We start from the raw sequence: 24,709 nt of genomic DNA on the forward strand, positions 1-24,709 counted from the left end.
AACAAATACCACCGGGGCTTTCAACCGTCCTTCCATGAGGGGCCTCTTCCACCCTCCTTACCGCCGTCCGTACCCTCCCTTCTCCAGCCAGCTGGGGCTGGTACTGCCACCCACCGTCCCAGCGGAGGAAACTGAGGCCCGCAGAACCCAGAGGCCATAGGATCAAGCCAGGCTCTCCCAGACTCCCGAGCCCACCCATCCCCGGGCCTCCCCCAGGACCTCTGACCCCAGCCCCATCTTCAGTTATGCTCGCCCTCTTCTTTCCCACCAGGTGTGCCCAGAGCCCAAGGCAGGTACCAGGAGGGGCAGGAAGACAGGACACCAGCCCTGAAGGGAGAAGGGGGCAGCAGAGTTGAGGAGGAAAAAGAGAGACTCATGCAAAGTGTTCTTTTTTATTTTCTTTCTTAGGCCAACTGCAGCTTCCGACCACAAAACCTCAAAGCACTAGGGAAGGAGCAGATGTAGGGGTGGGTGCAGGGATGACCCTCTGAGCTCCAGGGCCTGCGGTCTATCCTGAGAGGTCAGGGCTGCAGGAGGCTGGGGGTGGGGGTGGGGGGTGGGGCGGGGTTCCCGGCACTGGAGGGGAAGGAGCCCACCCCCGTGGAGAGAGCAAATCTCAGCAGCTACATGTGCTCAGAGCTCGGCTGGAGGACAAGGGGGAACGACAGAAACCAGCCTCGTGCCTCAGCTGGTCAGGATATGGGGGACCAGATGCTGACCCCCACCCCTGGCAGCACCCACAGCAAATAAGTCTGTGTCAAAGAGTCTATGTTTTGGGGCAGAGAAGGGGCACCTTTGAGGGGCTTAAATAAATGGGTAGAAGGCGAGGGATGCAGCAAGAACAGAGGGGGGCTGTCTGGCCGGCAGGCCTGGCCTCAGGGACCCCAAAGCAGGGCTGAGCCCGCACTGTGGCTTGGGGAGACTCCTCTGCGGGAAGGGAAGGGAGGTCTCACAGCCAAGGTCTCGGCCCCACCTCTCTCTCTGGGCTCACGCGCTGGAGGGGCGCGGGGGTAGAGAAGACGGGGCAGGAAGACAGGTGCCAGGGGGCTGGGTGGGGCTTAGCGCAGGTCCTCCTCATCCCCCTGGATCGTCTTCTTGATGCGAAGCAGCATGGTGGTGAGCCACTGGTCCAGCCGGGAGATGGCATCGTACTCCTTCACCTGGGACACATGGGGAGGGGAAGGCGACAGGGGGGCCGGTCCCGTACCTGGTCCTGGCTCCCTGGCTCCCTCCTTGTCCCCAAGCCCAGGGTCTCTGGTCCCCAAATTCTCTACATGTGTCCCAGCCCACCTCCCTGAGGAGGAGCAAAGGGAGGGGGCTCCCTCTGAGGCTGCCTTGAGAAAAAGAAAGGATGCTGCAGCGTAAAACGGTCCAGCTTCCTGTTTCATGGGTGGGAAACAGGCCTGGAGATGTGAAGGCCTATTCCAAGCGCCACGGGGACGGGGCCAGAGAGAGAACCGAGCCCTGTCACCCTGCCCCGGCCCCGCTCCTCCCTTCTCTGTGGCTGAGCTTCCTGACGTCCTGCCCACCGTCCGGGGCATGATGGACTGGAGGGACTTTGGTCTCTGTCATTGTTGGTGGTGTAGGATTCCTGAGGGGCACCCAGGAGACAACACTTGACAGATGCAGTCTAGACGACTGGATTAGGACTGGAGCTGGGCCCAACCAAGTTCCAGATTGTTCAAAAGAGAGTAAGGAAAGGGAGACACACCTCTGTGGGGCAGTTCTACCAAGGAAGCTGGTGCTGGAAGGGCCCCCCCCCTTCCACGACTCATCTCTCTCCCTCCCTGCTCCTCCCAACTGCTCACCAAGGACACTCACTGGTGCAAAGACCTTGGCCTTCAGGGACAGACAGACACAGGTCTGCCTCCCAGCTCTGCCCCTAAGGGATGGAGGATGAGTCTCCTCACCTCCCCCTAGTGCCATCATCTCTAATAGGGGGAGGACACCGCCCGTACCTCCGGGGCTCCCCGTGAGGATCCTGGGGTGACTGGAGAAAGGGATTCACAGCCAGGACGGGGGCCAGAGAAAGGGTGGGATTCATGGGAGAGTGTGTCTGCACAGGGCGCCCCCCACCCCTGCCCCCAGCCCCAGCCACTCACCGCCTCGGTGTAGCTGTCAATGTTCTGCTCCTCATGGGCATCTAACAATTTCTGCAAGAAGATGGCAGGCAGGGGTCAGGGACCAAGGCTGGCCTGAGGCCTGACCTGGATTAGACCCACACATACACTATCCTGCGGGGGGCAGGTCAGGGGGCTCCCGTGCTGGGAGGGAGGAAGGGGCTGGTTCCACCCCTGCCCGGTGTGTGTGTGCGTGTGCGTGTGTGTGCATGCTCATGTGAGAAATCACACTGCCCCTACCTCCATCACCACCTGAGCCTTACTTCTCTCATCAAGAAAACAGAGGCCCAAATGAGGAAAAACAAAACAAAACCAAAAGACCTTTAAGAACTGCTGTACAAACCCTGATGATTATAGTAACCAGAGCCCAAGCCTCCGGGTGCCCCCCACCTCCAACCCCCCCAGTCCTGGCTGAGCCCTCCAGGCCCAGAGGCAGGGAAGGGGCAGGGAAAGGGCGGGGAGAGGGCTGCAGAGCGCCCAGCACTCACTTTCATCAGTGTGCACTCCCGGGAACCAGAGAACGCGGGGAACAGCTCCTCGTACTTCTGGACAGCGAGCTGGACATCGCCAGGGTGGAAGGAAGGAAGGGGACAAGCTAATGAAGATGGGCCATTGGAGCCACCGGCCTGGCAGCCAAGGGGATCTGAGACATCTGGCCCCTGGTCAGCACTCTGCGCCCCTCCCCCAGCCTCCAGTGTCACCCGGCTTTGGGCCTGGAGGGCACCTCTGTGGGGCTGTGCGCAGCCAAGCCTGCTGCAGAGACAGCTTGTGGGGACGAAGCAGCGGGGGGTGGGGGTGGGGGTGGTGTGTCTCCCAGGCCAGTGCCCAGGGTAGGGGGCAAATGACAACTGCCTCGTATGAGCCCATCCTACGTGCCAGGGCTGGTGCTGGGCGCTTCCCACATTTAACCATCATGTGGACCCAGGGAGGGTCGAATGACGGTGACCCCTATTCTCAAAGTGGGGAAACGCACAACGACCTGCTCAGGGCACAGGGTACGTGGGGGCGGGGACGCGCACCAGCCTGACACCAGAGCCCAAGCTCTTACCCACAGCAGGAGCAGGGGTGGCGGAGGGCAGTGCGGCTGGGGCCCCGGTAACGCTGCACCCAGGAAAAGTCCAGCTCCCCCCTGGGCTGTTCCCCACCCCCTCGCCCAACACGGACCCCTCTCTTGCCAAGCAGCCCTGAATATGGGTGGTGTGGGCACGCATGCTAGGGTTCCGATCATGACACTGGGAGTCAAAGATCTGGAATCCAGCCATGGGGCCTTGAATAAGGGTCTCTGGTCTCAGCCTCAGCGTCCTCATCTGTAGGACAGGGGACAGTGATGCTGACCTCAAGGAATGCAAGTAAGGATTCAAAACATGCTCTCGCTGAAGACAAGGCCTGGCACTGAGTGAGCCCGGAGCTGGATAAACTCAAAAGCGGCAGAGACTGGGCAGGTGACACCAGGGCCAGGAACACACCAGTGAGAACACGCATTTCCTGTCTGCAGCTGTCGGGTGTCGGACGTGAGGGAGGGGCTCACCCCTATTAAGGGGTTAGAAGGTGACTTGGCCTAGTGATGGACACCACGCTCCGAGGTGGTCACTGGGAGGTGGGGGAAGCTCTGGGCAGGCCCACGGGGCCCCAGCTCACCTTGGCATTGAGCATGTCGATGCAGAAGTGGCAGAGGGCCGCCTTGAAGAAGTAGTCCTTGGCGCTGTACTTGAGGAGGGGGCTGTCCATGGCGTTGGTCCCCACCTGTGACCATGTGGAGGCGGCACCATAAGCTTGGGGCAGGCAGCCAGAGGGCCTGGGTCACTGCCAGGCACCTGGGGCCAGCTGGGAGCCGCATGTGTGTCCCGGGTGAGGCCCTGCTAAGCCGGGACCCCAAGGGCAGGGAGGCCAAGGACCAGTGTGTGGGCAGCCAAGGCCCAGGGTATGACAGGAGATGGGTGTTGCCACAGGGCTGAAGCCAGGTGTCTGCAGGCCCCGAGGCACCCACGACGCTGGGGAGGAGGCGGCCCCACTGTCAGGCCCCACGGGAGGCTGGCACGCAGTGGGCAGAGGGACGGCAGGCTGCGGGAACATGAGAGGTGGCGCCCGCCCCCCTCTCCTCCAAGGCCAGCTGCCTGCCTTTCTCTTGGCCAAACTGAACCCACCAGGACAGCCTGGCCCGCCCAGCCCTCCCCACACAGCCCAGGGGAGCCTGCGCACCCACGTGACGTTCCCTCCCTGTCCCACCCGCCACGTTCGGGACCATGCTTCCTGGCCCCCTTCCTGCAGGCTCCTCAGCTTCCTCCGGCCACCCCAGGCCTCAGTGATTCATTCCCTCCAGGACCCTGGGCCTCCCCGGAAGCTCCCTGTGAGAAGCGTATAGGGAGGGGGCGGTGAGACCGTGTGGGGTCGTGGGTGGAGAAAGGTTTAGCCAGCAAGGACAGGATGAGCGCCAGGGAGGTGATGGAGGGAGGCATGTGATAGAAGGCAGGGGGAGGGAGCACGGTGCAGACGTCGGGCGCAGCGCCCTCCCAGAGAGCAGGGCTCGGAGCCCCACCTGTCCCCACCTGTTCGTAGATGTCAACAGCCTTCTGATACTGCTCCAGCTGAGCGGCGTAACCAGCCACCTTCAGCAGACACTTGTTGGCTGAGCTGTGTGGGGTGGGCGGAGAAGACAGAGGTCGGTGGTGGCCTGGGGCTTACTGGGGCCTGGGGAGGACAGGGAGAGGGGAGCCCGCGGCCCGTACCTGTTGGATTCTTCCCCTTTGTAGTAGTCTGCAGACTGCTCGTAGTGGGCGATTGCCTGGGGGAGACGCGGGAAGGGGGCAGAGGGCAAGGAGGTGGCAAGGTGACCGCTGTCCACCACGGGCCCGACCCTGGGGCCTTCACGCAAGTTCTGCCAATGCCCCACGCCCCTCTTCCAGTACTCAGACACCAGAAACCTCCCAAGTAGACAGAGCAGAGAGATGAACCCCAGTCCGAGGGGACCGGCCACTGTGGTCCTCCCCCACCGTTGGCCAGGCAGGGCCGACGGCCACTCACCTTCTCGATATCCACCAGCTCTGTCTCATAGATCTCGGCGATGGAGATGTGGTGCTTGGCCGCGATCGTGAATCGGCCCTGGGTGGGACACGGGGAGGGGCCCTCTGTGACAAGTGATGTCCCCAGCGCCCCACCCCAGCCTGCTCTTGCCCTTCTGGGTCCCCAAAGCTGGTGGGTCCCTGCCCCTTAGCCGCACCAGTGAGGTGTGCACAAGAGGGTACCGAGAGCCAGGGGCGCATAGGCCTTTAACAGGAGGCTCGACTGAGAGGCCTGGGTCTGAGTGCCGCCCTGACGGGTTGACCCTAGGCACCTGCCTCCCCATTCAGCCTCCGTGTCCATCCTGTCCACAGGGACACGGGCAAACAAGGCAATGCCAAGGTCATGGGGGCACGGGTACCTGGTGGAGGGCCCGGCCTGGGGAAGCATTTGACAGATGGCCCACAGAGGTGGAAAGACCAGCCTAGAATTGCCTGGTAAAGGCTCTGGAGAAACCAGGCTGACGGCTGGGCATCCCTACTGCAGAGGGGACAGCCTTTCTTGGCCTCCCCCCGGCCCCCAGTGTGGCCATGGAAGCCGCCCCCCACCCAGGCCAACCCCCAGCTTCCCCCATAGACATGCACAGTTCTCCCGAAGGAGGCCTGGAGCTCCCAGAGGGGCTGAGCACAGGCCACCAGCCTCCCTCCAGTGGGCGTCCAGGCGCCTGGCCCTGCCGAGGGACATCAGGAAAGGGCGAAGCTCTGGGCTCAGCTACTCCTGTTTGTGGCCATGTGTCCCTGGGCAAGTCACGTCACTTGTCTGGGCCCCCCTTTCCTGTCACATGGGCGAACGGCAGGGAGGATTAAACCGCTAGCACTGTTCCATCTACGATACTCCAGCATGGCCCGGGACCTGGCAGGGGAAGGGGTCCGACGAGACAGAGGTAGAGGGTGAGGGGCAAGTGGCAGAGTGGACAGGAGTCTGGTCCTGGCTCCCTGGCGGAGCCGCCCCTGGGCCTCCCCTATTATGGGGGTGCTCCCTGGGGCGGGGCAGGGGCTGGCCCAGGTGACCAGACTCCCGCAGCTCCCACTCCCCCTCGTGCCTGCTCTTGGCGCCGAAGCTGGGACGGCAGGCTGGAGCAATATGGTGGGGCAGGAGGGGGGACAGGACGGGCAGCCACCCTTACCATGTCTGTGTAGATCTCGATTGCTCTCATCAAACAGTTAATGGCCTCTGGGGAGAGAAAAAGGGAGGCAAGGAGGAGAAATGAGAACGAGAAGTCATCTGGGCAGAAGCCAGGAGAGGGGGAGGCAGGGCTGTGCTCCCGTGGCTGGGCGGGGAGCTGAAGGGGTCCTTGAGCCCCAGGTAACGTGTTCAGAGCGATGGACTGCAGGCCGTGACTTGCTGAGGGCTGCCACAGCGCCACCGCCTTCCCGGCGACCCCAGGGACGGAACACAGGCCGACAGCCAGCCTCCCATGGGCGTTCGGAGCCAGGCCAGCGAGGGCCCTACCCTCCACGACAAGAGGGGCTGGCAAGGGGAAAGGGGGGGACCAGAGGGGGCCGGGCCTGACATCTGAGGGACGCCCAGGTTTCACCGGGGCTCTGGCACCTTGGCACTGCCCCACGTCCCCTGCACCTGTCTGGCCTCCATCTACAGCAGGAGGGGGCTGGACGCCGGGACACCCAGGCCCCCTGGGCTGGAATCTCCATCACTGTCTCCTGCCCACGTGTCTGCGTTCAGCAGAGCCCTCTGCTCTTGTCCCTTCCCCTGCCACCGGTCAGCTCCTCAAACCACAGGTCCCCCCAACACAGCAAACACCAGGAAGGCCCATGAGAGTGGAAATTCCGCTACCTTTGTGGTACTACCTCTTCCAAGACCTGAAATTTCGGTATGGCTTTTTTCTTTTTTTTTTTTGACACGTTATTTGGAGGAGAGAGAGCAGCATGAGTGGGAGGCATTTTCTAGCAGACAGAGATGAGCTCTCAGGGTGGATTTTTTAAATGCATCTCCGAGGAAAAGGTGTTGGGGGAGGTGCGGGAGGGGAGGACGGAGAGCCTGGACAGAGCCAGGACTTGGGCTCTGAGCTGGGGCGGGGCTGCAAGTTCATCCTGCCGTCCAGGGCACCCAGCAGGCTCCTGGTCCGCCCCCAGGGTCCCCACAGTCAGCCAGGCCCGCTGGGCGGAGAGGCCACGGAGAAGAGCCGCAGCTGGCACCTGCTCTTATGGGGCTAAAGGTCTCACTACCTGGGGTGGGGTGGAGAACAGACATGTGAACAGAGGCTCTCAGCCTCGGACCTGTGGCTGGGCCTTCAGGGAGTCCACAAGGCCCCCTAAATTTACATGCGAAAGGTGGGTGTCTGTGAGCACTCTTCTGAGGGAGGGAGGGCCTACAGGTTTGCTCCAATTCTGAAAGGCCTCCGGGGATGCCAGAAAGATTTAAAGAATGTACACCATTCGGTCACGGTTTTGAGGCTGATAGCTGGAAGCCCGGGGCACCAGAGAAGAAGAAAACAAGGTAAAGAGGAGGCAGAGGGAAAGAACACACACAAAAAATTATAGCCGGAAAACAGTCTGCTTGAACACAAGCACATATTTTGAAACAGAGCATTTCTGAACTGATGAACCAGCAATGGGCTGGTTGCAACAGGACGATAAGGCCGGTAAGGAGCTCGGGGGCTGGGCTGCAGGGAGCTGCCTCTGCACATCTAGCCCTGCTCCAGCCTCCATGCCGGTGGGGGGTGGGGGGGCGCCCTGTGGCCAGCGGGGAGACTCACCGGCTCCCTCTTCTGGGACACCGGGGAGCCCCACCCGGCACCTGCGCGCTGAGGTGGCCCAGGCGGCTCCCAGGGAGATGAGCAGGCCCAGGAGGGGGACAGGCTGCGAGTTCCTCTCTCTGGTAGGACGCACTCTCCCACAGCGGCCGCCCCAGGCCTATGGGGGCCGCCCCAGGCCTACGGGGGCCCCCCCAGCGCCGGAGCGCTGTTAGCACGGCACGGCCCTTGGAGAGGCAGAGGGGGCAGGAGATGACTCCCAGGCAGCATCGCGGATTCACAAGGTTAAGTCCCCCTCACGTGGGCTCCTGGCTCGGGGACACCCCAGCAAGCGCTGGTAGACCAGCCGCTGACACACGGGACACGGCAGGCTTATCTCCAGTCACCAGGCCCCCGGGGATGAGCGGCCAGAGCACCCCTGGATGAGATCCAGCTCTCTGCGGTCCAGAGCGGGGAGGGTGCTGGCTTAGGCACACTGGGAGCCGTGCAAGCCAGGGCCCTCGCCCCACCTGCTGGGCTCCAGCGGCCTCCGGGGCTGGCTGCTGTTTCCCACATCAATCCCGGGACTCAGCCCTCCTGGGTGCAACGGGGGCACAAGGCAGAGTCCCACAAGGAAGCGGACTGGGTTAGAGAACGCTACCGCCGCGTGTGGTTCGCAGGAGGCACCCAGGAACGCGCGCGTGCAGCCCGGGGCCCCGCTCAGGTGGCTGGGGTTAGAGGCCTCCCTGGCCTGAGTCCCTCCAGAGCGGCCGGTGGAGGCTGGGAAAGGCTGGGAAAGGCTGGGAAACCCGGGAACCACCGACAGCTAGAGGCATCACATATCCCCCCCCCACCCCCCGCCGCCCCCAGTCCACCATTCCAGGCAGACTCGCAGACAGAGCACGCTGACAGGTGCCAAATCCTTTCCTTCTACCCCGGCCGGCTCTGGCAGGCCTTCTGTGCGGGCTGGGCACCAGCTGCCTCTCGCGGGGAGGGCCCTCCAGGACTCCTGGAGGAGGTGCTGACACAGGACAGAGGCCTTCCAGGCGGCCGAGGGGACCAGCAAGGCCCCAGGGAGCTGGCCACCTGCTTGGGGAAGCCCGGTGGGGTTCCGAGTGGGCCCTCCAGCTCTGTTTTACAAGCCGAGTGGCCAAGGGGAGGAGGCCGGGCCTCTGATGGGGGCCACGGGCCACCCCTCATTAGAGATTTATCACACGCCAGGTGCCGTGCTGGCCAAGCCTGTGCTTTTTCTCACACGTGGTCTCTGCCTTTACCAGACTAGGAAACTGAGGCCCAAAAGATGAAGCGACTGCCCGAGGTCACACGGGAAGAGGCTCGGTCTAGACTCAGGAGACCACGCGGAGCCACACGCTACATGAACCATTACCGGGGCGACGAGTCCGTGAGGCGGCGGTGCCGGGTCACTGCTCCAGTGGCCCCCCCCCCCCCTTGCTCAGCACCAAGAACCTGGTGCTCCAGCCAAGGCACCCACTCCGGGCTGTGCCCAAAACAGGCTCCTCTCCTGGTCACTACTCCTCTTGCTGCCTGAAAGGTCCTTCCCACCCAGGGCCACCCCTCCCTCCCTGCCTCAGCTCCCAGGGCAGCAAACCATGCTTGCTGATCCCTGGAGAAACCAAGCTGGCCTCTGGGGCCCCATGATGGCCATGTCAGCAGATCCAACGTGAGACACCCCTCACCCTCCGCACTTCCTGAGGCGGAGCACAGGGCTACACCCCCGGCCCAGGCCCCAGCACCCAACACACTCCCCGCAGAACCCTGCCTTGAGCTGGAAAAACAGATCAAAAGCCACCAAAGGATTAAGGACGCAACATCACAGACGCAACATCGAGGAGCCGGGTGGGGGCCCATCCGAGGGAAGCGCTCGGGTTTGTTTGAAGAGCCAATGGGGCCGCACACAGGTCATGAAGGCTGGCACTCGACTTCTGCCCCAGAAACGAGTCCTTCCGGTCACCCCGGAGCAGCAGCTGAATAGCACAGACGCTAGGGTGGCAATCCAAGAAGACCAGTTCCCCAGCGAGCAGAGGGAAGGCTGGTGGTGGGGAAACGGGACACAGACGTCCCTGGGTGATTCGCGGTGGCCCTGGGTCCTCCTCACATGGCCGACGGCCTGCTGTGGCCCACCCCGCCACAAGGCCTCCCCTCTGGTTCTCGCCGAGCCTGGGCCCACCACGTGACCCCTCAAGCCAACCTCTGTGCGACACCCAGCTACCCAGGCGGCGACTGGTCAAGTCTGGGGACACAGAAAAGCTACTTGGTCTACAGAGTAATCCCTGTCCAGGAATGACAGGTCGGTCCCTAGTGGTGGTAACGGATCCGCCAACCACTCGCCAGCACCGGACGGGAACCGGTGCTTACCAAGCCTCGCAAACACCTCGGTGCCCAGCTGCAAACTGTCCTCTCTTGGGAAGGGCAAGTCTTTGTTCCAAGATGAGGCATCTCCCTTTTTTTTTTTCTCAAAACATTCACGTATTCCCTATTCTCTCATGAGAGAATAGTAACAATAAATGGTTACCTAAAAAAAGTATCTTTGCTTGCTAAAATTAAAAAATCAGCAACCTGTGTCTGGCAGCGAGATGGAAAACAGAAATTTAAAATTCCAGCTCCCTGAGACCCAAAATTCTGGTACCCACTGGGCTGCGCTTCTGCTTCGGGATGAGCCCGGTGGGACAAATGGTTTTCTCACCATGAGTCAGTCCCAAACCGGGCTTTTCTCCCCAACGCTGCCTCATTTTAAGTAACTTGTTCTCTGGCAACTCCCATCTTGGGCTGTGTTCTGATTTCCCCCCCAGGGTGTAGGGAAGCCAGGTTAGGATAATTTCCGCTCCTTTTTCGGCAGCAACTCCTACCTGGCTGGTCTCAGAACCCCCTCCCACCCCCCTCTGCATGTTAATTCTGACAACAGAACAGATTTTCCTCTCTCCTTGGCATGCGGTGGGTCTGCAATGTAACTCCCACTCCCAAATGCTCCCCGGCTCTGGGAGGGAAGCGATCAGCTGCGCACACCAAGTAGCAGGGGGAGGCGGAGGCTTGGAGCGGGATGCAAATGCCAACCGGAAGGGAGCCAATTTCGAAGTTCAAGCGCAAGTGTCTCCCTGCCAGCCTGTGGCGCGCGTGTCCCCGGAGAGAACCGGCGCCTCACGGAAACCTGAGGACTTCTGTGGAGAGTGCTCAGCCGGCCGCAGAGACCCGCGGACGCTCACCTTGGGGGTCAGCTTTCTTGAACGCGTTGCCGGCGTCCACAAAGCAGGTGGCCGCGTCGTGTTTGCTCTGGAGCTGCAAGTGCAGCTGGGCTGCCTGGCAGAAAGCGTTTCCGGCAGCTGGAACAGAGAAGAGCGAGCTCAGCCTTAGTGGGGCTCCGCTTGTCAGAAGCCACCCCGACGCTGGCCCGGGAGGGGGCTCTCCTCTCCCGAGAATGCAGAGGGGGCTGGAGAGAGGAAGGGACTGGCCTGGCTCGGGGGGGTGGGGGTGGTGGTGGTGGTGGTGGTGGTGCTGACGTGAAGGCCTCGCCCTGTCCACCTGAGGCCTCCTGACTCCTGGGCTGAGGCTCCTGAAGGTCCACGAGGTGGACGCGGAGGGAGGAGGAAGCTGCCTCAGGGAGAGGCCCCTGAGCCCTGTGTATACAAAGAGAGAGCCAGGTGGGGGCCAGCTAAGATCCCATGGCCCTAATCTCAGCCTCTGCCAGTATTTCCAGGGCCACCCACTTCTAAAGATCCAAGGAGAAGGCAGACGGGGCCGAGAACTATGCAGGATACAGAAACTATCCCCAGTTGACCCCCGCAGTGGCCCCGTGGGACAGCAGGAACTCGAGTGCACGGGGACAAGTGCCACTGGGCAAAGGGCGGTGCAGACCACATGGGAAGCCCAGTTTGTCCAGTACTTGGCTGCAGGCAGTCATCCTGCGCTGCTCCCAAGCCACTGTGGTCACCTGTCCATCTCCTAAGTTGCCTGGCAGCTTGCAGAGGACAATGACCTGGCTCCTCCTCTGGGGCTGGAGAGCAGGGGTGGGACGGTCCTGATCGGAAGCTCCAACGCCCACCGCCAGCTCAGCCAACCCCCACCTGAGGCTCCACTGCCCTCCGTCCTCCTCCAGCCGCGTCGGAATCACAGAGTTCCGGAGCTGGAAGGAGACCAGAGGGTCTGGCCCCCTCCTGGAACTTGAGAGCAGCAGGAAAGACAAAGCAGCCCAGTTTCCATCATGTATGATTTATTACTTTGAAGGGCTCAAACGTGAGTGCAAAATTTCCAGAAAAGCAGTATCGTTGGGAGAAAAATGAAACACAGCCCTGGATTTTTGTTTGAATAGTTGGGGGTGGGGGTGGGAAGGAAGTAACACATTTTAGGGGCAAAGCGACATCTACGTGACTGAGAAATACTCTTTCTCTGACGGCGCCTTCCTAGTTTGGGAGCCCGGAATTATACGGGGCACGTGGTCGTGTGCACTATCTATTTGGTGAAAGCTCAGGAAAAACCCTTCTAGTTTCCAGGAAACCAAAAGTGTTCTCAGAAAATGAGGAGACTCCGTCTCACCGGGGCCTCCACCCTCTGCCTCCAGGATCCCATTCCAGGCTGTGTCTCCTTCTGGTCAGAAAGTCCCTCCCAGGGCCCCAAACCCGTCTTTGCTCCATTTCCTTGATCCAATCTCACTGAGGCTTGAGGCCGAGTCCTGCAATCAGCCCTGAGCAGCTCAACGCGCTAGATTTTCAAAGCTCTCCTCCAGGCCCTCAGGCAGCTCCCGACCAGCTCTTCCGGCCTCTCAGGCCTCTAGGAGCCCCTCCCTGCCTCGGTGGGGCCGGCCAAGCGCCAGTCTGACCACAACCTCGAAGCCAAGTCAGAGGAATGGAGCCTCTGGTCTCACTCCGCCCACTGACATAGGTTCTGAGTGTCTCCGGAGGTGCATGACCTGGGATGCCCTGTTCTGGGGGGAGGCCCTTGCAGCAGTTTGCGACAGTGTGCGAGAGCACATGGAAGGCTCCGGTGGGCACCTCACAGCCACTCCTGAAGTTTGCTAATCTGCTGACCAGGATCCCGGAAGAGCTCTCCTTGCACCCTGACGCGGGGAGGTGGGCTCGCAGGCATGACGAACACGGAGCTCGCGGCCACCACATTTACTGAGTGCTGGCTGCCCCCAGTGGGGATGCCTGATCTCCATGAATGCCCACTGCGGCCCCACGGGGGTGGGACTGCCGCTGTCCCCGCTGTCGGACTCAGCAGGAGTCAGATTGGGAAGTAACCTGCCCGGGGTCACACGGCCAGCCTGAGCCGTGCCACGAACCTCAGTCACTCCGGCAGCAAAGGCCCTGAAGCCACACAGAGGCCGCTCCAGAGTCAGAGCTCTGCCTTCTGAATTCTGGTTCTGTCCCTCACCATGGTGGCGCCTTAGGCCCGGGGCTGAGCCAAGCCTCGGTTTCCAACAACGGGGATGTTAACAGTAGCGCCCCTCACAGAGCTGCTGCGACGATTCCATTCAATGCGCATGCTTGGCACTTAGGGGCGCACTTGATAAATGGTTAAGGTGACTGTTGGAACCACTGGAATGGTCTGCTACATCTAGCATTCAGACCTGATAAAAGCAGTAGGGAGGAGTTTCTGGGGAAATCGGACACTCGGGAGTTTAAGGAGAAACCCCTCCAAGAGCTATCTGGATTCAATAATCTATTTATCCTTAGAGTCCTCTCGCCAAGGCCCTGTGGCCCAAGTAAAATAACCCAGTGGGCTCGAAGCGAGCCAATGGCAGGCCGATGGGCTTCCAGTGGCAGAGATGGCACGGAGAGACTGGGGGCTGCAAGGCGAGCCCCAGAGCCAGGACTTCGGGACTGGAAGTCAAGGGAAAAGAGGAGAAAGGAGCACGAAGGGGTTCTAGCAGAGATCACATACCACTCCAGTTTTTGGCCATTTTGAACATGTTTGCTGCTCTGGTGTAGATCTCACACGCTTCCTCTATTTTAGATGAGCCTCTGGGGAAAGAAGGGAAAAGGAGATGAGATGCACTAGTCTGGTAGTGAGGAGCAAGCCAGTGTTCTGTCCTGGTGACAGTGGAGATGTGCCCCTACCGCCCGCCCATAAGGCCTCTGTGAAGTCCGCCGCAGCCCAGGCCTCTACTGAGGGTTCAGGGGAGACCAAACCTGCGGCCCCTGCTCCCCCCACCCCCGGCACAAAGGCACACTCAATGCAGGCTGGCTGGGCCCTCCCTGGGGAGGCCTGGGTCACCCCCACTCCGCGGGGATGGGGTGGGGGAGGGGGAAGACTTCCCAACCTCCCAGTGAGCCCGGCCTCTGACGGCCTCTTCCATTTCTGCTCAGTGAACGCTGGTTCCCAGGCTCTATGCAAATTCCCCCACTGCCCTGCCAAGAGATTGCAAAGCATTCTGGGGGAGGAGCCCAGCTCTGGATGACTTGTCCATTCCCCAATGCCTGAAGCCCGTGCCTTACACGCCGCAGGTGTTCAGGGAAGACCTCTCGACAGTACGAGTGTGCCGTTACTAATTCAGGACGGAGCGGATATACACAAAAAACTAGACTTTCTTCTCTAACGTGGGGTCTACAGAACTGTGGGGCCAGGTGCAAGAGACAAGATTCCTCACCCTGCACTCCTCCTTTGTACTGCCTGAATTTTCTTATCTTCTGCCTATTTTATCTGCTAAAGTGTATTTATATAGAACACAGAAAAGATATATTTGTCTTTTTAAATATCAGGATTTACATTTGGTTCTATGGTCCAGCAGTGAGTTACATGTCTAGCCATCTACCCCAAGAAACTAATCAGAAGCGGTATAAGGATGTTCAGTGCAGAATTATTTAAAATGGCAAAACTACCTTCAAAGAACTTACTGTGCCAGAGTAGGGGCCTGAGAGATACGGAGGAGTACTTAAAAAAAATCAAAGAGCATTCTGCTTAGGCAGCTTTACTCTGCCCTCCTGAGATCTCCAAGCGGTGCATCGGAAGCTCTTCTGGAACTGGGGGGCCCCTTCATGAGTACCTTGTCTGTGAGTCCCCGCCATGTCTCTGTCCTTCCACCTCCAAGAATGCAACCCGCCTCAGCTCATGAGGTCTGTGGTCTCTGCAACTGTTCAAACACCCATGGCCCACATAAACCAGTAGGAAAAAACCCTACATGCCGAGTTCTACCAAATGGATTTCGGATCCTCTCTTCGCTGACATCAATCAGTGTTTTGTGTCGAACGAGGAGAAAAGAGAGGCATTTTCCAATAGAAAGCCAAACAAATCATCATTCCTGTCCCCCCTGATCCATGTCCACTGGCCCTGGAAATCGGCCAGCCCCCGCTGCAGCTGTGGAGAGCCTCCGGGGTAATTTTGGGAGTCGTGTTCACAGCGTTCCTTCCTTCAGTCCATTTGAATCACTGGAGCTGCTAGTTACAGTGATCACACCAGGCCCCCCAGGCACCCTCCTGGAAGATTTCACTCAGTAGGTCTGGGTGGGGCCTGGAATCAGGCTTTTTAAACAATGGGCCCAGATGAATCAGAAAGCTCAGGTGAGTTTGGGAGGAAAAAGCTGATGTAGACCCACCCCAGCGACCCCTTCAGGCTGTTTCCATTTGTAAATATACCCCAGGGCAGGCCAGCTGGCTGGCTAGGATTGGAATCCCCGCCTCATGAATCCACATCACAGGAGATAAGGTTCTTCTTAGCTGAAAAGTCTCTGCCTTCTGGGGCTGTGCTGATGCGGTCTCCCCTCCCCTCCCCTACCCTCCGCTGTTCCACAGGAAGTGGCCCCCCGGGGAATGCACTCCTATGCTCACTCTGCTGGGTCGCAGGGTCTTTCCTGGCCAGCTTCACCCCAGCTGGCCCAACACACCTTGGGCTTGGGGCCCCTGCTTGGAGTGACCTCTTTAGAACCCACTCCTGGCCTTGGAGAGGTGAGGAACTTCACAGGCAGTAGGGGGGCCTCTGGGGCCTGGATAGAAAAATCCTCTGGGGGACCTTCTCTAGAACGTTCTCTGACTTAAAGGGGATGGATGCGTTCACAGACCGAAGTCATGTCTCCCTGCGCCGTGGATCCCCTAGCTCATCCTTCCCTTCCTTGTGGGAACAACTAAGTCCTATCCAGATTGAGCCAGTCTCTGAAAAACCTCAGGCTCCTGGATGAGCAGAAACGACTCGTCCCACCGAGAGGCCCAAAGCGGGGTGATCAACAATGAACAAAGTCAGCCCCAGCTGGTTTGTTTCAGCTCGGTGGGACAGTGTGAACACAGCACACAAAGGCTGTCAGCTGCCAGGCTGCAATTCTGTGATCCCAGGCCAGCCCTGCGCTGGGTCAGTGATTCTAACTGCGGAGTGGGAAGACCAGAGGGATTAATGTCTGCTCAGGCCTGCCTCCTCCCTCCTCTCCGGACTTGGGTCCTGGCCATTTCCATGCCAGATGATGATCAGGGAATCTCTGGAGTTCCATCGTCTCCTTTAAGAGATGGGAGCGGAGTTCCCAGAGGGGGACAGACGACTCGCCTTGGGTCACTGGCAGATCTTGAGACAGAAGCCCTTCCCACAGCCACTCATTCACCTGGGGAACAAATGTGAGCATTTATTACGTGCCAGACACTGCAGATACTAGCAGCAAACCAAGGAGAAAGACCTGGCTCTCAGTAAACAGGAAATCAGCAAGGTGATTTCTGAGTGAGTAAGCACTGGAGGCCCTGGGGGAGGAGGGGCCTCTCTGGATGGGCAGATCCAGGCCGCCGCTGTGAGGATGTGAGAGTCAAGCTCCGTCCTCAAAGACAACTAAGGAGCCACCGACAGAAAGAGGGAGGAGCACTCCAGAGAGCAGTCACAGCATGTGCAAAGGCCCTAGGACACCAACAGGCATGGCCAGTTCAGAACAGCAGTGCGCCGGCTGGCTCCGGTGCAGGGAAGGGTAGGAAATGAGGCCAGAGAGGCAGGTGGGGGACCCCCATGCTGGAGGCCAGGGGAAGGGGTGAGGCCCTATTATACCATAACAGGCAGGTTTCTGGCAGGGCCAGTGACCAGAAGGAGGAAGTCCCCAGCTCCAGTGCTCTACCAAGCTGCCTCCCCGCAGGATCAATCTGCAGTTTACCACAGGACTTCTCCCCGAGGTCAGGGCGGCTCTCAGAGCACTCATCGGACAGTGGCAAACTCCCTTCGAGGAAGAAACCAGGCCTCCTCCAATGCCTCCTGCAGGAGATCCAGAAAAGCTAGTTGGGCCTGCCTCTCACGAAGAGCCCAGTGGCAGCACAGGCGACAGCTGACGGTCCCTCCCCCACTGACCTCCCCCGAGCTGCCTCTGCTTAGCTCTCCCCATCCCGCGGCTCCAGCTCCGAGTCAGGCCGGGAATAGAGGGAACTGGTTTGGGCCAGCCTGGTGCAGGGCTGTCTATAATTACCCACTCGGCTCTGCTTTCTGCCCCCTCCCCAGGCGGAGGAAGCAGTCTCAGGGCTCCCAGGCACAGCCACCAACCTCCAGCGACTGCCATATGGAGAGGCGCGCGCGGTGCCAGTGACGCACAGACGGCCCGGTGGGCGCCGGGCCAGGGGGGTCTGCAGGGCAGAGTCTCAGCCTCCCTCGCTCCCTCCTCCACCCCCTGGGCACCTCCTGGCTCCTGGAAACATGCCACCCGGCCCACCGGCACTCTCCTAAGGGCTGCAAAGGGCAGGGCGGATGGAGTGACTCCCATTGTAGGTCCTCGACCCTCCCTGGCCCTCCTGTGCCTCCCGAGGGCCGCAGCCGCTGCCCCTCAGTCCTGGCCTCTGTTTCTCTGCTTCTCCAGTGTCCCAGGTGGGCAAGAAGGGACCCCAGGGCCTGTCCCACCCTTACCGTGTCTCAACATCCTACCCACCTCCTTTACGTGATTAGAATGGCCTGGTAGGAGCGCAGAGTTCTTTTCTTTTTTTTTTAAAGATTTTATTTATTTATTTGAGAGAGCGAGAATGAGAGAGAGAGAGAGCATATGAGAGGGAGGAGGGTCAGAGGGAGAAGCAGACTCCCTGCTGAGCAGGAAGCCCGATGCGGGACTCGATCCCGGGACTCCAGGATCATGACCTGAGCCGAAGGCAGTCGCTTAACCAACTGAGCCACCCAGGAGCCCATGGAGTGCAGAGTTCTTCACAGTAACGCTCTGGGTATTACCCCTGCTCCACCGAGGAGGAAGCTGGGGCTCAGAGGGGTTAAGGGGCCTGCCCACACTTATGCTGCCAGAAAGTGGCAGGGCCCAGAAACAGGACTCAGGCCTGGAGATCAAGTGCTGCCTTGCGTCTCACTCACTCAGTGACCTGGGAGGCTTCCTTCCCCACGTCCAAGGGTCTTCTGGAAAACGAGAAGGTGGACAAGGTCCCTGCCTGCTCTCGCCTCTGTTCTAGATTAAACAGCCAACGCTGTGCAGATTTCCCTCCCCTGATGAGCAGACGCTGCTCTCTGCTGGAGCCGCGCTGAGCACGCCCTAGGCAAGGGAGGGAGTTAAACCAGCCCCCCACAGAGGCCCCCGTCCATGCTGCAGGCGGAAGGAACATTAGAGAACATGACGGTCCACCTGGCCCAGGGAGCAGGCAGCCACCGGCCCTCTTCCTCTGCTGACTGCACTGAGCTGTCAGAGAGCTGCGGGATCCCCCGGCATCTCTCCCGCACCCCCTGCAAGGCTAAGCCCTTCACCACCCCCCCTGCTCGGTACTGCACCCCCTCACCCCGGCCTGATGGGTATGGCCTCCTGTGGGGCAGGGCCTGGGCGCCCCCCTCAGTGCGCACACAGGCCCCAGGAACGACTGAAGGCTAAAGTTGTTACGTGCTAACGGCTGGGTTCTGCAACCCTCCCAGGTCACTCTTGTGACACTCTCGTGACACGTCTGTAACGGGTTTCTACAGAACAGACCTGGGGGCCAAGGGAGGGGCTGAGACCAGTTTCGGGCACTTTGATAACGGCGTGACTTCGGGCTGGTGATCAGCAGAGCCTCAGTTGCTTTATCTGTAAAATGGAGACAAGGAGCCGATCCGGGAAGCAGGCTGTGGGGATTAGAGATGACATATGTGCCGTACCCAGCATGAAGGGCAGAGCAGAACAGGTGCTCAAACGGCTGCTATTATGTGAAGGAGGAGAAACATGCTCTGAGGGCTGCCGGCCACCTGGCAAGGGGAATTCTAGAGTCACGAGGGCTTGGTGGAAAAATCGAGGACTGTAGTTAGGCCTGGACTCGAATGCAGGCTCGTGGCTTGCACGTCCCGGGTCCCTCTGTGACCCAGGGGGAGATGCCGTCCCTGGTGGGGCTGCTGGGGGCCCTCGCAATCTTGCTGGTAGCACCTAGGAGAGTGCCGGCCCCATGGCAGGCGCTCAGCTTGGCTCTTATCAGGCTGGCAGAGACGGCACGTTCTAGAACTGTTTACCTATTTCCACTCTCAGCATGAGCTTTATCTCCCCTGCCCCCAGGTTGGCGAGGTGGCACCCTCCTCTGATTTCCACAGAGCCCTGGGCCTCCAGCCTCCCCACCCCCCTTACTACGTCCTGCGGACAGTGCTTATTTCTGGGCCACTGCCTTCCTGACAGTAAGCTCAATGGGGGGGGGCACACCTGCGCACGGTGGGGTGGGTACTCCTCTAGTTCTCCTACTGATGCCCCTCTGCACCCCAACAAGATGACTTCACTGCAGCCCAAGAACTGTTTTCCTTTCCTTAATAGATGTTTCCGTAAGACCTCGGTCTCTCAGCTGTCCTGTCCCAAACAGGAGCACTGGAAGTTCTGTATAACCAGGCGGCAAAGTCCCCTCCATCGACAAAGGCAGAACCCTGGGACTGCAGCAAAATGATGGCCGGGGTACCCCCAAACCTTGCATCCCCTCAGGAAGGACTCCACTCTGACACTGGGCGAGGGACACCCGAGTTTTCAGCCATGGAGCCTGGCAGGGGGCAGGGCGCTCTGAGTGGCCACAGTGATCGCCGGAAACAGGCAGGCCGGGCTCCTGCAGGCTCTGCAGTGGAAGGTGGTCCAAAGCATAGCTGGAAGCTACGGTTCCCACACGGGGCTTGGCTAAGGGCCCACCCACCCTACCCAGGCAGCCATCCTTCCCCTACAAAAGCCAGCCTCCAGCGCTCCTGGGGGTTGCAGGTGCCCGCAGGCAGTTTAAACAGGACCTGATTGGTCAGGACCTGATCCCATCTTTAGGAACAGGCTGTCGGTCTACGTGCTCTCGGTCTACGCAACACCCTATCATCCCTATTTCTCCGGCGCCTCCCACCCAACTTCCAGTAACAGCACTTAATGATAACAGTGAGCACTTAAATGCTTACCAGGACCGGGCGCTGTGTGCTCACCACTTCACAAGCACGTTCTCCGTTTCTCTTTAGGACCACCCCATGAAGTAGGTATTACTATGATTTTCATTTCACAGACGCAGAAACTTCCTATCAACATTGGTATCTAAGCGGAAAAGTTTTTGTCTTGGATGTCGGTAGGCGGGGGCTGGGGGGCGAAGGTGGAGGTGTCACGGATGAGGACAAGCCCCAGGGAACACAACCACTGTTTAGAACTCGTACCATTCCAGAGGGAGCACAGCGGGGAAGTCTGTGGATCCATCTGAAGCCTCAGGGCAGGAAGAAGAAGGCATACCTCCCCTCCCCTTTCCTGCGGTTTCACTGTGCTTTACTCAGGAACTCTCCATCTTTTTGCTTCCGGAGAGAAGTCTGGGCTGCCCACCCCCCATTCCCTACAGCTCCCTGCCGCAGGGGCATGTGCTCTGGCTGGGGGCTTGAGGGAGGAGGAGGGAGCCAGAGGGAAGGTACACAAGGAGCTCGGATCTACTAACTGGCTGGTGGTACCGCCTCCCTCGCGGGCCGCTGGTGCCCAAAAGCCCTCTAGTGTCTGGGAGCCCAGAAACAGTGAAGAACAAAGAAGGCCCTAACATCCAAGGATTCGGGCTTGCCCCAGATCCCAGGTGGGCGCTATCCTACTTGGCCCTCTGACATGACCAGAGACCTCTCAGTTTGCAAGGTTACTGCTGAGGTTTCTGAAAGGGGAGGGAAAAGCACGAGGGACAACCTGAGCCCCAACACTCCCTTCTCCGGTCCCTGAAGCCACTGGGGTCTGTAAGAAAAGGCAGCTGTGAGATGCTGAACACATGAAACCCCAGCTCCAGAGGGGAGGAGGTGCCCGGAGCGGCTGCTGGCCAAGAGGAGTCCTCTGGGCTGACCTGTCGCTATACTCCCTGCTCTCAGACAGACAGGTTCCCGTCAGTACCTCTGCCCTCTGCTCTCGCCTTGCCCACTCCCCTCTCAGCACCATCTCAACTGCTTTTGGAGCCGGAAGGGACTGGGATGAATACACCGGCTCTTTCACTTAAATGTTTGGAGAAAACTGCCATGTGGGGCAGGGAGGGAGGAGGAGTTATAGGGTAGGAGCCCCCTGAGACACCGAAGTCTGCCAACATCCTTCCTAAGTGTAGTGTCCAGAAATGGGCACGAGCCTCGGGGAGAAATGAGTGTGGCAGCAAAGACAGCTCTGGGATCAGACAGGCCCAGGTCTCCCACTTACTGAGGAATCAGGCAAGTAAGTCTGTCCACCTCCACAGGGATGTTGTGAGGATCCAATGCAAGCACACAGGTAAGGTGCCTGAGCCAGGTCTGACTCAGAATCAGAGCACTTAATAAATATTACCTGGTATTACCACCATCACTGCCTTCACTCTCCCCCACACCAGCTGCTGCAGTCCTTTCTACAAGGCCAATGGGAACTCTCCAAGATCGGCCCTGTTATGGACTGAATGTGTCCTCTCAAGATTCATGTGTCGAGATCCTAACCTCCAAGGTGACGGTACGCGGAGATGGGGGCCTTTGGGAAGTACTGAGGTTGCGAGGCAGAGCCCTCCTGACTGGGCCAAGTGCCTTTATAAAAGAGACTCCAGAGCGCTAGTTCTCCCCTTCCATCACTGCTTCCACAATGTGAGGACACAGTGACAAGCCCCCTATGAGAACGCAGGCCCTCATCAGACACGAAATCTGCCAACACCCGGATCTTGGGACTTCCAGCCTCCAAACCGTTAGAAATAAATTTCTGATGTTTATAAGCCACCCGTTCTAGGGTACTTTGTCATAGCGGCCCAGACAGACTAAGACGGCCCCCATTTAAAATCCTCGATGCTCTCCAGCACCTCAAGTCCAAGGTTCTTTCTCCAGTTCATGCAGCTTTCTCTCAGGCACCCTCAGACCTGGGCTCATCACTCCCAGGATCACCTTAGCCCTGACTCCCTCAGCCCCATCGCCCAGAGCTCATGCAAATCCACTGCGGTTCGCCTTGGAAAGGTCAATCCGCTGGGCAGGTGTCCTCGGTCGCAGGCCCCGCCGTGCCCATCAGGGATCCTTCAGATAGGTTCTCTTAGAACTCCAAAAGACTCTGACCTGGCTGCTCTCCCACTCCGGTCCCCTTCAGGGCCTCAGACCGTGTTGCCTCGGCCCAGGTTCTCCTCCGGCCTCTTGGCCCATCTTCAGCTTGGGTCCCCTTACCGCCTCAAGACGGTGCGGCCTCGGTTTGGGTGCCCTCAGCCCAGGGCCCTCCCAACACCTCAAACCATCTCCCCTCCAACCGTGTTGCCATTGCCTGGGCCCCCTGCCCTTAGCCTGGGTCCCCCTCCGCTACTTTAGACCACGGCACCTCCTCCCGGAATCGCCTCCGTTCTCTAGGCTCGAGCCGTGCGACTCCGCCCCGCCGCTTCAGGCCATGACTCCTTCGTCCTCTCAGTGTAGGTCCCAGCCCACCCCTCGGCGTGGTTCTCACCCAAAGAGGCCCGAGAAGAAGGACTGCGAGTTCTTCACTTTGCGCTCCGCCTCGGCCAGCAGCGCCATCGCCTCCGCTTCTTTCCCGGAGTTGTCCATGGCGGCCGCAAAGGTACTCAGCAAACCGCCCGACCCGGGCCCGCGGGGCACTCAGCAGAGGCCCGGCCGCGGTAGACAGGTCGGGGGAGCTTACAGGGCTGCGTTGACGTCGCACCGGTACGCACCCCCCCCCCGCCCGGCACCATGTGATGTGCGCCGGCCAACCAGCGATCTGGTAGGGAGGTGCGCGCCCTGCCGGCCACACCCACGCCAGCCGCCGCACACCGCCCCGTGACTCACGGCCGCCAATCGGCGACGCGATGTTTCAACGCTTGCGCATACTTCCGCGTAGGACACTCCACTCTTCCTGGTGCGCTCTACGACCTTCCACGTGATTCGCATAAGCCAATCGTAGTCCCCACCATCAAAGACCCGTCCCGAGGTGGGGCTTTCTGGCTCCTGCTCCACCAGTCAGCAGGATCCCCCGTCTCGGCCCGTACCTCCCCGCGGAACTTGCGCCCCAGTCAGCTGACCATTGACCCTCACATGACAGCTCCCGGCCCCGGCCGGAAGATACGCCCCGCCCTCCTCCGGGTTTGACAGGTGTCCTGCGCACAGCTCAGTCCCCGCCTCCGCTCCTTAACTCGCCCGTTCTTCACTAGGAGAGCCGTCTGCGGTGAGGAAAGCGCTCTGCCTTTTCTTGCGCCCTCTGCTGACGGATCCTGGAACTGGTTTGGGAAGGCCGGTAAAGTCCGTAGACGGGGAAAGAAAACTGAGCGAGGGCTCTCTCTGGATTCATTAATAAAAACAAAAACAAAAACAAAAGCTGGAGAGAGCGTGTCAAAAATTCACTCAGAGCCCAGATCTTTGTTTTTAATACCATTCTCCAATAAAAGGAACCAGGACTCCTTGATAAATGGCTGCTTTGAGGCTCGGGCAGGAAATTACACAGGATGAGCCTGAAGAATCTCGTAGTGCCAAAAAGAGGGGGGGAGGGAGAGAGAGTGTAGTGTGTGTTTGTATCAAATGGTAGGGTATGTCAAAGAGACACAGGAGCCAACTGAAAGAGCTCCCAATAGCCAAAGCTGGAACATTTTGAGCAACACAATAAACTAGTACTGGATTATAATCCAATGTATAAAATATCCCTGAGCCCTTGCTGGTATAAGTGAATGACTGAACAAATAAACGGGGAAGATAGACAAATACTTCATGCAGAAGAGTTCTGAATAGTTCATGTAGACTCCTCCCTCCAGAAGGTGGAGCGTAACTCCTCACTCCTCAGTGTGGACCACCCAGACACTTCCCTCCGGAGTGTGGATTGGGAAAGGGACTGGGAGACTGCTTCCAGTGGAGAAACCTGACAAAGTCTCAGCCAGGTGACTGAGGTTAACATCAACAGTGGTGAATCACATTGATAGAAAGTGCTCTCAATAATGTGATGTGAATGGCACGTCACTTCTGTGAAGGATGGCTCTTGACACCACCCTCTCCCCATCTAATCACAAACATCAGACAAACCCCAGTTGAGGCATATTCTCCGCAACACTTAACCAGGACTTCTCAACACTGTCAAATCATTAAAAACAAGGAAAGCTGGAGACACAGTCCCAGCCAGGAGGAGCCTATGGAGACATGCCCACTAAATGTAATTTGGTGTCCTGGGTGGGATCCTGAAACAGATGAATGTTAGGTAAAAACTAAGGAAATGTGAATAAAGTATGGACTTTAGTCAATAATAATGTATCAATATTGGTTTGGTAATCGTAACAGATGTACCATACTCATCTAAGATATTAATAGGGGGAGCCTGGGTGGCTCAGTTGGTTAAGCGTCTTGACTTTTGGTTTCAGCTCAGGTCATGATCTCAATTGGGCTCAGCACTCAGCAGGGAGTCTTCATGAAGAGTTCTCTCTCTCCCTTTGTCCCTCCCCCCACTCGAGTTCTCTCTCTCTCTCAAATAAATAAATCTTTAAAAGAAATATTAGGGGGGGGCGCCTGGGTGGCTCAGTTGGTTAAGCAACTGCCTTCGGCTCAGGTCATGATCCTGGAGTCCCGGGAT

At 59.2% G+C, this 24,709-nt stretch overlaps 1 protein-coding gene and 1 long non-coding RNA gene across 2 annotated transcripts in view; both read right to left on the minus strand.

Moving 5' to 3' along the window:
* The window catches only part of LOC144380225 (uncharacterized), a 168,511-nt gene that overhangs the window by 51,014 nt on the left and 92,788 nt on the right, over nucleotides 1–24,709 (minus strand). The gene's annotated exons all lie outside the window — the stretch shown is intronic.
* NAPA (NSF attachment protein alpha) lies at nucleotides 379–22,844 on the minus strand. The gene is made up of 11 exons (XM_036114080.2): nucleotides 22,610–22,844; nucleotides 13,765–13,844; nucleotides 11,091–11,207; nucleotides 6,304–6,350; nucleotides 5,142–5,219; nucleotides 4,847–4,902; nucleotides 4,667–4,751; nucleotides 3,759–3,863; nucleotides 2,609–2,677; nucleotides 2,103–2,153; nucleotides 379–1,160 (listed from the first exon to the last, which is right to left on the minus strand). The coding sequence occupies exons 1-11, from the start codon at nucleotides 22,705–22,707 to the stop codon at nucleotides 1,059–1,061; spliced, it is 888 nt and encodes a 295-aa protein (XP_035969973.1). The 5' UTR covers nucleotides 22,708–22,844; the 3' UTR covers nucleotides 379–1,058.

The sequence above is a fragment of the Halichoerus grypus genome, chromosome 15 (genome assembly GCF_964656455.1).
Source record: "Halichoerus grypus chromosome 15, mHalGry1.hap1.1, whole genome shotgun sequence".
Taxonomy (NCBI): Eukaryota; Metazoa; Chordata; class Mammalia; order Carnivora; family Phocidae; genus Halichoerus; species Halichoerus grypus.